The sequence below is a fragment of the Pyrus communis genome, chromosome 11 (assembly GCF_041283825.1).
Source record: "Pyrus communis isolate YQ-2024b chromosome 11, ASM4128382v1, whole genome shotgun sequence".
NCBI classification, from domain to species: Eukaryota; Viridiplantae; Streptophyta; class Magnoliopsida; order Rosales; family Rosaceae; genus Pyrus; species Pyrus communis.
The window spans coordinates 19,703,566-19,716,233 of record NC_142575.1 but is presented as its reverse complement, the minus strand read 5'-3'; the positions used below and the strand labels follow the sequence as shown (position 1 = coordinate 19,716,233).

The 12,668-nt window shown below is 35.8% G+C and overlaps 1 protein-coding gene and 1 pseudogene across 1 annotated transcript; both read left to right on the top strand.

The window, feature by feature from the left end:
* The first annotated feature begins 597 nt into the window (after window positions 1–597).
* Window positions 598–6,513, top strand: LOC148693019 (rhodanese-like domain-containing protein / PPIC-type PPIASE domain-containing protein). The gene is made up of 8 exons (XM_088679540.1): window positions 598–1,005; window positions 1,366–1,482; window positions 1,719–1,810; window positions 2,786–2,886; window positions 3,000–3,110; window positions 3,983–4,091; window positions 5,032–5,082; window positions 6,250–6,513. Exons 1-8 carry the CDS (start codon window positions 771–773, stop codon window positions 6,328–6,330), a joined length of 897 nt encoding a protein of 298 aa, XP_088535666.1. The 5' UTR covers window positions 598–770; the 3' UTR covers window positions 6,331–6,513.
* Window positions 6,514–10,005: 3,492 nt separating this feature from the next.
* On the top strand, window positions 10,006–12,668 carry LOC148693018 (calcium-dependent protein kinase 17-like; annotated as a pseudogene).

The window sequence follows — 12,668 nt, the reverse complement described above, 5'->3', positions numbered from 1 at the left end:
TCATTCCATGTAAGTAAACATATTGCATTGTGCATACAATCCATTAATACACAATTAAGAAAATTAGTAAATGTTGACAAAATTGCAAGTATTGTCCAAATTCCAAATTTATATTCTCCTTCCAAGCCTTACCATATGTGCTGCCAAATAAACAAGGAAAATGAAATGCTAGAAGAAAATAATGGCTTAAATGTCAAAATGGTCATTGTGCCAATTTCGTCTCACGTTTTTAACTTGGCCAATTCGGTCATGGTATTTATCTCTCTTAGCTAATTAAGGACATTCTATCCAATTTGAGTTAAAAATTCATAAATAGTTATAAACTTATTTATAATATTATCTATTTAATTTAAAATATTTAAAAATAAAATAAAACAGGTTATAATTTTTTTTGACAGAGATTAGATAAAATGTTCTTAATTGACTAAAGAAGATAAGCATGAGGATTAAATTGGCCAATTTGAAACATGGATTAAATTAGTCAAATGACTATAACACAGGAATTATTTTTGCCATTAAAGCAGCCAAAAAAAAAAGGAAAAAAAAAAAAAAAGTGTTTTGTCCAAATTCAATTTTATTTTCTCCATTTGGTCCAACGAATCCATTTGAGTTTATACATTCTTCAACAAAGGGAGATATTACAGAGTAGCATCAACCCCAACCTTCAGTTGATGTACAAAGATTGTGAGTGAAGTTTGAACACCACTACTCTCTGAAACCAAATCTCCCTCAGCCCTAATCTATCAATTTTGAAAGGGGAAGGGCGAAAAATGTTCAGAGCTTCTTGTAATCTGAGACCAATAGCAACAGCGCCTCCAGCTCTGAATGCTCTTCTCACTCCCAACCTCCACCTCTCTTCTTCTTCTAATCTCCCCACAGTCTCCACTTTTGCACCGCTCTGTCACCCTACTTTTCTCTCTCACACCTCCTGCAAACCCGCTTCTTCCCGCGAGAGGCGGCTTCCGCTGCGCCTGATGGGTACTCCCTTTCCCCCCAAGAGCACAGGTGAGGTGACCAAACCATTCGTAAATAAATTTGAATTTATTTCCTTCTTCAAATGCAATGTTGGGTAGCTTGTTTTAGATTTTGTTGTTCAATGGTTGTTTGAGAAAAATGGAAAGTATTGAAATGTCTTGTTGCTTAGAAAACTTGGTAATCAAAATACTGAATAGTAATGCCATTAAATCCTCTATTATCCCCACCAAGGAAATGAAAATTAGAATTGAGTTGATTGAACGGATTGAACATGCTTCCAGTTCCGGGTAAGCGAAAACGACACACACACACACACACACACACACACTCCTTTAATGATACAGGCACTGCATTTCCTTGTGGAAGAGTTCTAAGTTGTATTTCTTTCAGCTTCGTTTAGTGCTGAAAGCGGCTCTGGAACCGGAAGGGAAATATTGGTGCAGCACTTGCTTCTTAAGGAAGACAACCTTGAACTTCTTGTGGATATTCAGAAGAGAGTTTCAGCAGGTTTGTTTTCGTGAGTTTTGGTTGCTAAAAGGGTCAATGCTAATGTTGTTGGTTTATAATTGATCTGTGATTTTTTCAGAAACTTTGAGATTTCAAGTATTGTTGAATGCCTTAATTCCTTCAATCATATGAAGTTTTTTCCTGTAAAAAATTTAATCATAATCGTGAAACAAAATTTGAAGTTTGACATTCTCTTCTAAATTTGGTTGTTGCGCTGCTGTGCTGTGCTAATGCAGGTGAGGATCTCAGTGATCTTGCTACGGAATACTCAATATGTCCATCCAAGGAAGAGGGGGGAATGCTTGGATGGGTGAGAAAGGGGCAAATGGTATGCTGATGACATAAATATTTGTCCTTAATGTTTTATATAACATCAGAGACATTGTAGTTACTTTCTTGTTTAATTGTGGTTTTCTGAGTACTGCATACATCGTGGGAGCATTGATAGAATTGAGTAGAAAAATTACCATCCGATTCTGTTATTTTTTCCTGCTTGGAAGTGTGTTTTATCTTCTCCTAAATAATTTCTTGCAGAACTTACAGGAGTTATTTATTTATATTAGGGGAACTAGCTCTTTTGCAATATCTTGCACGTAAAGGGAGTCTAAATGAAAAATGTAGGAAACAGTTTGATGCTAAATTGAAGCATTATATATTTATAACCACTAAGTGTATTTCATACAAAATAAAAAAATATATATCTGATACATATTAGAAGATAGAGGTTTTCGACCACTTTCTTCTGTCGGTCCACTCTAGGCTGTATGGGCCTGTGGGGTCATCATGGAGGTAGCCCTCTCCCATCCCATGTACCCCCTCACACATAGATGAGATTTTATCCCTGGTCCATCGATACAACACCAAGGGACTTTCTAATTGCGCTAGCTGGCACTTGCAAGTATCACGTTTTAGATCTTTTATGCTTGCCTTTCGATTAGCTCAGCTCTACCATTTCATGATAGATGGTCTGATTTGTTGTAGGGAAAGTCTATGGGAGACTATAAATATAAAAGCCAAAGAAACTTAGTATTAGTTGAAACCATCGTTAATTAATCAATCTCTAAAGCACTGTTATTTTTTGTATGTTGCTTTATGGATAGTACCCTGCCTTGACTTTTGTTTTAGAACATGAATTTAATGATTTTCAAATTATTTATCGACGATGATGTGTTACCATGTGAATCTGAAATTAATGCCAGTGAAACAGTTGATAGGAAAAATACACTGAATATTAATTTCTGCTATGTATTATGTTTCTTGAACCAATATGATTCCACAGTTGTGTGATGCAAAAATGTGCCAGGTACCTGAGTTTGAGGAGGCTGCTTTTAGTGCATCTTTGAACAAAGTTGTAAGGTGCAAAACACAATTTGGATGGCATTTATTGCAAGTACTTTCAGAGAGGTACGTCCTAAAAGCATGTCTCTTACTAATCTCTTACTTGACAATGCAGTCAAGCTGCTGACTCACACTTGAGTGTACTAATCTATTTCTGTACTTGCACCATATTCTGTTAGGGAAGAATCATTACTTCAAGACATTAAACCTGAGGAGCTTCATGTGAAGATGCAAGATCCCAGTTTCGTAGATGAGGCACAATTAATTGATGTTCGAGAACCTGATGAAGTGTATGCTCTGATATTTTATCTTCTGTTTGTCTAGAGAATCATTTTTTATGAATGCTCTGTTTTCATTTCTAGAAAGGAATGAAATGCACTTGATTTATGACATGGTGAGAAATTCAAATTTGAAATGAGTTATAACAGTAACCTGGACCTGAGGAAAACTGTAGAAAATTGCAGTATTTATGAATTTGCTCAATTTGAGGAAATCTCATCTGTATTAGTGTGTTTTAATGTGCAAAGCTAGTGGTGAGACAGTGGATCATACTTCTTAATTTTTGTTGCCATTGTATTCTCTAACTAGATAAACACTATGGTCCAGTCTGTGGTTAATTTGCTTCCACTCTGGGTTGTAATGTTCTAAGGCAAGGCATTAATGCGGTGATGTTTGGATCTGATCCCTTGGTGTGCTATGTGGAGGGAGAGAAATGATAGGATTTCTAATACGTCAAAGCTTCATCCTCTAAACTCAAATTTAATTCTATTTGTTCTCTTTCTGAGTGGTCAATGCCTCAGTTTTTATTTATATCCTTATGTTAAGAAATCGTTTGATAAAGTTAACTTTAGATTGCAGCTCTTTTTTCTTTTTTGGCGCATCGTTTGTGTTTTTGTACTAAGATTCACCGTTTTTTTACTAATTTTTATGTTGTATAATATGAATGTATATTTTTTTCTCAATTTCATGTATACACTGTTAGATAATGTAAGAAAGCGCAAAAATTGTCATAGATTATTATTTTTTTTCTTTCTAACACTGAAATTCCTTGTAATGCGTGTGTGTATGTATGTATATAGTTTATACAACTTTGGAGGAGCTTTTGACTATGGTTAATAAGCACTTTTCTCTTTTGTTTACTTATATTACCTTTGTTTGACAGAGCTCAAGCATCTTTGCTGGGTTTCCAGGTTCTTCCTCTTCGACAATTTGGGAGCTGGGGACCTGAAATAACTACGAAGTTTGATCCTCAAAAGGATACTTATGTTATGGTTGGTACAAACCTTTGGCGCTAACAGTTTTCTCTTTATATTGTATATTTTTGTTTGAAAATAACTTAACATATAATTGTTTTGAAAGATTTGCAAACGTGAAACTATATATATAAGTTTTTATCAACCTTTTTGTGGGTGGAGACTTGGCTGCGGCACTGTGGGAATAGTGCTTAATCTTGTTTCTAGATTAGGTATCTTCCCAGAATAATAACTTATATTCACTCTGGTGATACTGTAATATGTGTTATACCCAATGCACAACACGAACATGGGTTAACATGGTAGGTATACCATAACTTCTAAATATGATAATAAACTTTTATCTTTGTGGCTTCGGCAGGAATGAAGTAGAATTCCTTATATTTCTTCTTAGGTTATGTTTAAAAAATTATAATTTGATAACGAGATTAAAGATCAAATTAACTAGTCGGTATTGTGTATAATATTATCTAATTTAGATTTCCCAATCGCTCCAGAAGTTTTAGAATTTTATAAATTCTTTGAAGGAAACATAGTGAACCCAACTTAGTGTTATTTTTCCACATATGTATATCTCTGTTTGTGTGTGTGTGTGTGTGAAGAACATATAGGGGATGGTTTTTAACCATTTTGAGGTTTAAGAGGGAGATTTTTGAAAAGAATCGAGTTCATGAAAAATGACACCTTATATATGAATTCCCCTTATTTTTTTGCAAGTCCATTCCTCCATTTGAAAGAAAAGTAGGTCCTATAAGGAGATGGTTTTTCAGATTCAGTTTCTATGGTTTAATTTTTTTTTTAAAGTATGAGGGTTATTTCTTAGTTTTCGAAATAAAGGGTGTATGTAACTGTGTATTGGTTGATGTGCTGCCTATAGTGCTTACTTTCACTGGACATTGTATATTCAATCCATGTTTTCACAGTACGATATGTTGACATTTCATGTCCCACAATGCAGTGTCACCATGGCATGCGATCATTACAGGTTGCCAAGTGGTTGCAGACACAGGTACAGCTCTCTCTGCTTTGTTATTTACTATAAATGGAATCCTACTAAATTAGATGACTCCATTTCACTGTGGGATCCAGATACTCCCTCTTACTTATTTTTATATTTCCTTGTGGGATCTAGATACTCCCTAGTGCTTCTTGCATTTTCTTTTCTTTCTCAAAATTCTAGTAGCTACATCAATCTAAGTTGTTCAAGTCTAGATGCTCTCTAGTGCGCTTCTGGCAGTTTGTGTAAATCTGAGGAGAGTGTTAATCATATTTTTCTCCATTGTTCTTACTCGATACAGCTGTGGAGGAAATTGTTCAAGGAAGTTAGAGCTAGTTGGGTTATTCCAAAGGGTTGCTTCGAGCTTCTAAGCACCAAGTTTGAGGCTTTAGGAAATGGGAGGAAAGCTAAAGCTTTGTGGGGCTGTTTGGTGTTGGCAGTTTTTTGGAACATTTGGTTGGAGCGTAATAGAGTAATTTTTGAGGATTATAAGGAAGTGGGAGTAGAGGAACTATAGGGTAGAGTAAAATACTGGGCAGCCCTCTGGGCTTCTGTTTCAAATGAGTTAAGGGATTATTCTCTTTCTTATATAGTGATGGATGTGTTACCAGCCGTAAAATGAATTTGGTTCAGCTATGGTTACTTGTAAAGTGGTCCAACTTGAAGGGTCTTAGCTAGTTTTAATAAATTTCTGTCGTTTCTTCTAGATAAAAAAACATGTTGAATCACAGCAAGTTATATGGTGGTTGGGCTTTCTTTATTTTAATTTTTTTTTTTTTGTTGTTAAGGATTAGAGAGGGGTTGAGATTGTGGAGGAGAGAGGATGTTTCAATATTGGAAAGTTAAGGGGAATGAAAAGAAGGGAAGGATCTGGATTCTGGAGGGAGGAAGGAGCCGTGGAAAATCTGCAATGGCCAAAGGAGGTGTATGTTGCCATTCCTACCAGGCCATAGTTGTATTTCCTTAAAAAGTAGAACGAACCCTTTTTTTCCATTTTTATATCGTTTTGATTTTATCTGCCTGAAACGAGTGGAAAGCTGTTTCTGCAGTATCCGGGAAAGATGCTGCATGATATACATACTGCATTGGTTAATATTTATTGTTTCCAGCCTAGTTATATTGATTAAATTATGTTTTGTGAAATTGTCTTGATTGTTAATATTGATTTGTGACGTTCAGGGTTTTAAGAGAGTATACAATGTTTCTGGCGGAATTCATGCGTATGCTCAGAAGGCTGATCCAACAATTCCTACTTATTGACATGTATTTCCTCAACTTCAATCACTTGTGTTTCTTTCTGTTATAAGATTTGGACGTCTAAGCAATCGGTTCGGGATTATCTGTTTTTCGCTATATATTCAAGTACATTACAGTCCTATATATGTTGGACAAATACAGATGCTGATTAAGCTAAACTAATGCATAATAAGGGTTTCCATGCTATCATGTTCCTTCTTAACAATTTTGTTCCTTACTTTATATTCCTTTGTTGACCAAGAAAAAAGGAGATGGTTTTAATATTCGTTTCTTTAATTCTAAATGCTAGTGAAGGTCACAAGTGAAGAGATTTTTCACCTTTGTTTTCCCAGAACCGAGTGCAAACTTTCAACTAAAATTTACCTTTCACAAAACGTTTCAGCTCCACTCACCACTTTAATGGATTATTGGGGCTTAACTCTCTTTTGCGCTGCCACTTAATAGTATATAAGCGACAAATTTTAAGTTCGATTTTTATAGATGACAAGTTCGTAACTAATTTATTCTCCGTTGTTTAGTTTGGTAGCCGCGTCATGAAAACTAACCGGCGTCGATTTAAATGAGGGTCACGAGTTCATGGTACAAGATTGTCCTCATTTAGACATGGGCCATCTCCCCTCACGCCATCTCTCCACCCAACACCCAAGTTGGGTGAAAAAAAAAAAAGGTTTTGTTAATTATTGAAATATAGGATGTGTAGTGTTATTCATGCGAATTTTTTATTTTACTTCTTACACATTTTTGTTAATTTTAATCTTGTTAATTTTTATCCACTAATCTTCTTTAATTCATTTAATCCAACGATTGAAAATTGAGAGAGGTGTAAAAGGTAAAAATAAGTATATGGATAGCGCCATCCATAAAGAATTGTTCCTATTTTCATCATCATGTTGATAAGTATAAAGTTATTTCAATTGGTAACAAAGAAATTAGGGTTCACCAATTTGAAGAAATCTAAATTTAGTTTTGTAAAATCTATATTCAGGATATGGCACCAAAAATAGTGCTCGTATGGCGTAAGGTGTATAATTTACGGATTAACAATAATTCAAAAGTTGATACATGTCTAAGGAACTTACATAACCAGTTTGATGACGAGACGAAATATATGTTCTAGACTACTTGTGTTGGCCACTTATTGAATTTGAGTGGTATAAATTTGAATGGTCACATTGTCCATGATATCGTATTGCTGGTAATGACACTATTGCAAACTTCAAACCAAGCAAGACAAATACGTACACAGAGTGTCAAATACAAACGATTTGAATCCTAAGAAGTACTTTCTTATCAAGGCTAATGTAACCGGTAAAATGTTGCAAACCGCATCAATGGCAACCATGATAAGGATGATTTGTTGAAAGGTAATGCTAGTGAGACCAAATCCCCCAAACTAAATGATGTGGCTGATACGTTGGCTATGTCATGTCACTAAACCATATTTTAAAAACTCTTAATCACTTATTAAAGTAACAAAATTAAAATGATAATTTTGATTACCCATTTGCACGTTTAACTATGTGGGACTCTTGTTCCTCCTCTCTTGTATCTCCCGATTGCTCTCCCTCCTTTCTCTCCGCTCCCTCCTTCCTCTCAGGCCAAACCTTGAAATAAACTCTATTTTTTGAACTAGTACTGGCCATGATCGAACTCCTTTTTATATTGATTGTTACTCTTATGTTTCTTCTTAAAATAAGGTCATTATGCTTATAGAAAAGTAGATTTTAATCCCTAAATAAGATGAAATTTAGAAAAATGTCTTATACAAGATTAAAATTTGATTTTAGTCTCTAGACTCTATTTAATGCCACCATATCTATTCAATGTCTCTTTTTTATTTATTTATAATTTTATGAATTTAAATTTTATGAAAATATTATAAATTGTATTTCTCATTATGGTAAGCATCTTATATAAGAAAATAATTTTGTAGAGATTTTTTGGTACACTTAGGTTTTTTTACATATTTTCTTATCTGTCACTAATTCATTACAATATATTTAGGTACGAACATTTCGGTATACTGGGTTAGTATAATATGTTTAGGTACCGACATTTCGGTACATTTGTTTAGTATAATATATTTAGATACCGACATATTGGTACACTAGTTTAGTATCATATAGTTAGCTACGGAATTTTCGGTACACTTATGTTTTTACATATTTTCTTATGTGTCACTAATTCACTACAATATATTTAGGTACGGGCATTTCAGTACACTAATTTAATAAAATATATTATGATACGGACGTTTAGGTACACTAATTTGAGAATGTTCAATAAAATTAATGAATTAAAATGTATATAATAATAAATTTAAAATTTTATGTAATAACATTACATAAGTTATCTATTAAATATAAAAACAAAAACATAATATGAATTTGAATTAAGTACACATTAAGGGACTAAAATCAATATTCAATCCAACCCTTGATTTTTATTAAATTTTAATCTTCTTGAAGGATTAAAGTTCAAAAACCCCTTCTGCTTATTATTAACTGTTCCTACGTGACATGTAAAATCCACATAGTTATTAAAAAGACAATTTGGTTTGAAAATCGGGGGTTATATTTGAAAAAGAATTATAATGATGATATGATCTTACCGTCCCCGACAGTCAATTCTTGTCGTTGGTGGACTAGAGGTAGGAGGCAACGGAGAGAAAGGAGGGAGAACAATTGGGAGAGAAGAGAGAGTAGGAGAAGAAGAGTTCCACATAGTTCAACATGCAAACGAGTAATCGAAATTAATTAACATTAATATTTTTTTTTAATTTTAATAAGTAATTAAGACTTTTAAAATCTAGGTCAGTGACATGGCATAGCCAACTCATCAGCCACTTCATTTGGTTTAGAGATTTGATTTAGAAAATTTGGTCTCCTCGTATTACCCTTTGTTGAAATTACGTCGTTTTTACTTAACTACATTTTGTGATTATGGTAGTTGACCATAATAAACATAAATGACCTCTACCTTCATGTAGTTGGGGAGATTTTTCAATGCAACCGTCACATGAGACGGTACATCACGTGTCATTATATAAATGGTAGGATATGTTTGTTAAAATGTTAATAACCTAAAAATTAAAATTTTCCACCACTTACATAAAAACACGTGGTGTACCATCCATGTTCCCATCACATATAAAAATTTCTCATGTAGTTGACAGTTTGATAGAGTTCAATTACTATCCTTGGGCCAATACAAGGACCCGCTAGACCAGCTGGAGAGGCAAGCCACGAATAAGACGTCAACACGTGTAATCCGTCAGTATGTTAGCGTGGGCATGTGTTAATATATGTGTTTTAAACATCGTTAAAAATGATACAACAGTAAGAAAAACAAACCGCGAGTTGCTACATACTCCTCGTGTAGCCCCATGCATGAAGAGTACGTAGTGTGCATGCAAAGAAATATAGAAAAATGAGAGGCCCCCACGTAGGACAAGGAGACGCGCCCAAGACTGTTTCAAACCCCTTTCCAAGTTTCCAAACTTACCAAAACTCCTACAATCCCTCATCATCCTTTGTGTTACCCTTGTCAGTGCAACCTGTAGCCCTTGTTTCCTTTGCCACCTCTCTCTCTCTACCCTTACCCTGTCTTCAGCCCAAAAATTAAACCGACATTGCCTGTCGTGGCCACGCCCAACATCCTACCCCACTCTTTCTCTCTCTTTCTTCCGCCATGGGCAACTGTTGCTCTCAACGCAACACCGATGATGCCCCAAACGACGACAATAAGGGTGACAACAACAATGCTGCGGACAAAAACCCTACCGCTGCCAATTCCGCCCCCAACCCCAGCCACGCTGATCACCATAAACCTTCCGCCTCCCCAACTCACCCAGGAAAGGCCGCCAAACCGGGCCCTATTGGCCCCGTCCTTGGCCGCCCCATGGAGGACGTTCGCACCACGTACAGCATTGGCAAGGAGCTGGGACGGGGCCAGTTCGGTGTTACCCACTTGTGCACGCACAAGGCCACGGGAGAGCAGTTCGCCTGCAAGACAATCGCCAAGCGGAAGCTGGTGAACAAGGAAGATATTGAGGATGTGAGGAGGGAGGTACAGATCATGCATCATTTGACGGGGCAGCCAAACATTGTGGAACTCAAGGGAGCTTATGAGGACAAGCAGTCGGTTCATTTGGTCATGGAGTTGTGCGCAGGAGGAGAGCTTTTCGACAGGATCATCTTAAAAGGACATTACACGGAGCGCGCTGCCGCTGCCTTGTTGAGGACGACTGTTCAGATCGTGCACACGTGTCATTCCATGGGTGTTATTCACAGAGATCTCAAGCCTGAGAATTTCCTTATGCTCAATAAAGATGAAAACTCTCCGGTCAAGGTTACAGATTTTGGTCTATCCGTCTTTTACAAACAAGGTACGCAGTTAAGTACAACCATATCCCTTCATTTCATTTCATTCCATTTGGGTAACAGTTAAACCATATACATATTTTCAAGCTTTGGTTTTAGCCTTAATAATCATGTCTGTAAATTTAACCTAATTTGATTCTCCAATGTTAATGGTAGCTAGGAATTCTAGTTTGTTCTTTTCAATCAGCCAAATAATAGGGTTTTGAACTGAGCACTAATATCATTAGATTAACTTCCAACCGACGAATATAAAAAAATTAATATTCTATGTGATGATGAGTACTGCAGGAGAAGTATTCAAGGATATTGTGGGGACTACATATTACATTGCACCAGAAGTGTTGAAGAGGAGATATGGGCCAAAAGTCGATATTTGGAGTGTTGGAGTCATGTTGTATATTCTTCTCAGTGGTGTTCCTCCCTTCTGGGCAGGTATAACATAATTTAATCAATCAGTCTATCAATTAATTTAGAGATTGAAACTAATTATGTATGCAAGAAAGAATTTATTATAAATTACAAACTTAATAATTGATTGATTGACAGAATCCGAATATGGGATCTTCAATGCCATCTCACGAGGCCACCTCGACTTTTCAAGCGACCCATGGCCTTCAATATCGACTCAAGCGAAAGATCTTGTGAGGAAGATGTTGAATTCAGACCCCAAATAGAGATTGACAGCCTTCCAAGTTCTTAGTAATCATACGTTTACATATACAAGTTTTAATTAGTATATGCATCCCATACATCATTTCTAACATGCTTTTATATATATAATGTAATGGTTTTCAACAGATCATCCATGGATTAAGGAGGATGGCGAAGCACCTGACATTCCTCTGGACAACGCTGTGCTCAGCAGGCTCAAACAATTTAAGGCAATGAACGAGTTCAAGAAAGTTGTGCTTCGGGTATGTCTTTCATCCTTTTATCTCTATCGCTCACTTCACCATAAATGCAGCATAGATCTACGCATATGCGTTTGATGTTTTAAGTTCTGATGGATTGAACAAGTGTGTTCAGCATGTTACTTAATTTTGTTGAAATGAACATACTTATGTATATTATATAGGTAATTGCGGGTTGTTTATCAGAGGAAGAAATCATAGGGCTAAAAGAGATGTTCAAGGGCATAGATACAGATAACAGTGGAACAATAACACTTGAAGAGCTGAAGCAAGGACTTGCTAAGCAAGGGACAAAGCTGTCTGAACTTGAAGCTCAACAATTAATGGAAGCAGTGGGTACTATTTTCTTATGCATTACATGTGCACGTCCAATCGACATACACATGCGTGTAATTTAGTTTTATAAACTACGTTAATTCCTAGTACATTCAGTTCTGATTAATGTCTTTTTATTAGGCTGATGCTGATGGCAACGGAACCATAGACTATGATGAGTTCATCACAGCAACAATGCACTTGAACCGGATGGATAGAGAAGAACATCTCTACACTGCCTTCCAACACTTCGATGCTGACAACAGCGGGTATGTAGAGATCATATAGTAGATGTTTATTCTTTTTCTTTTTCATAATCCTCTTAAATTTCAATTACATTACGCGTGAGTAAGGTTATAACTCATCATCATCAACATCTTATTTATAACAATGTTGCCAAAATGCATTCTGGTTATCAGGTATATCACGACGGAAGACCTAGAGCAAGCCCTCCGCGATTACGGCATGCATGATGGAAGGGATATCAGAGAAATCATTGCTGAAATTGACGCTGATAATGTAAGTTCCATATCAATATTTGTTCATGCATGAGTTTTGATTAATTAAATACAGAAAGTTATATGAAATTAATTGTGATGCTAATTCACATATTTATTTTCTGGATAATGTCCTGCGGGACGATCGAATTAATTACGATGAATTTGTGGCAATGATGAGAAAAGGAAATCCAGAAGTCAACCAGAAGAAGCGGCGTGACGATGTATTTGTTTGA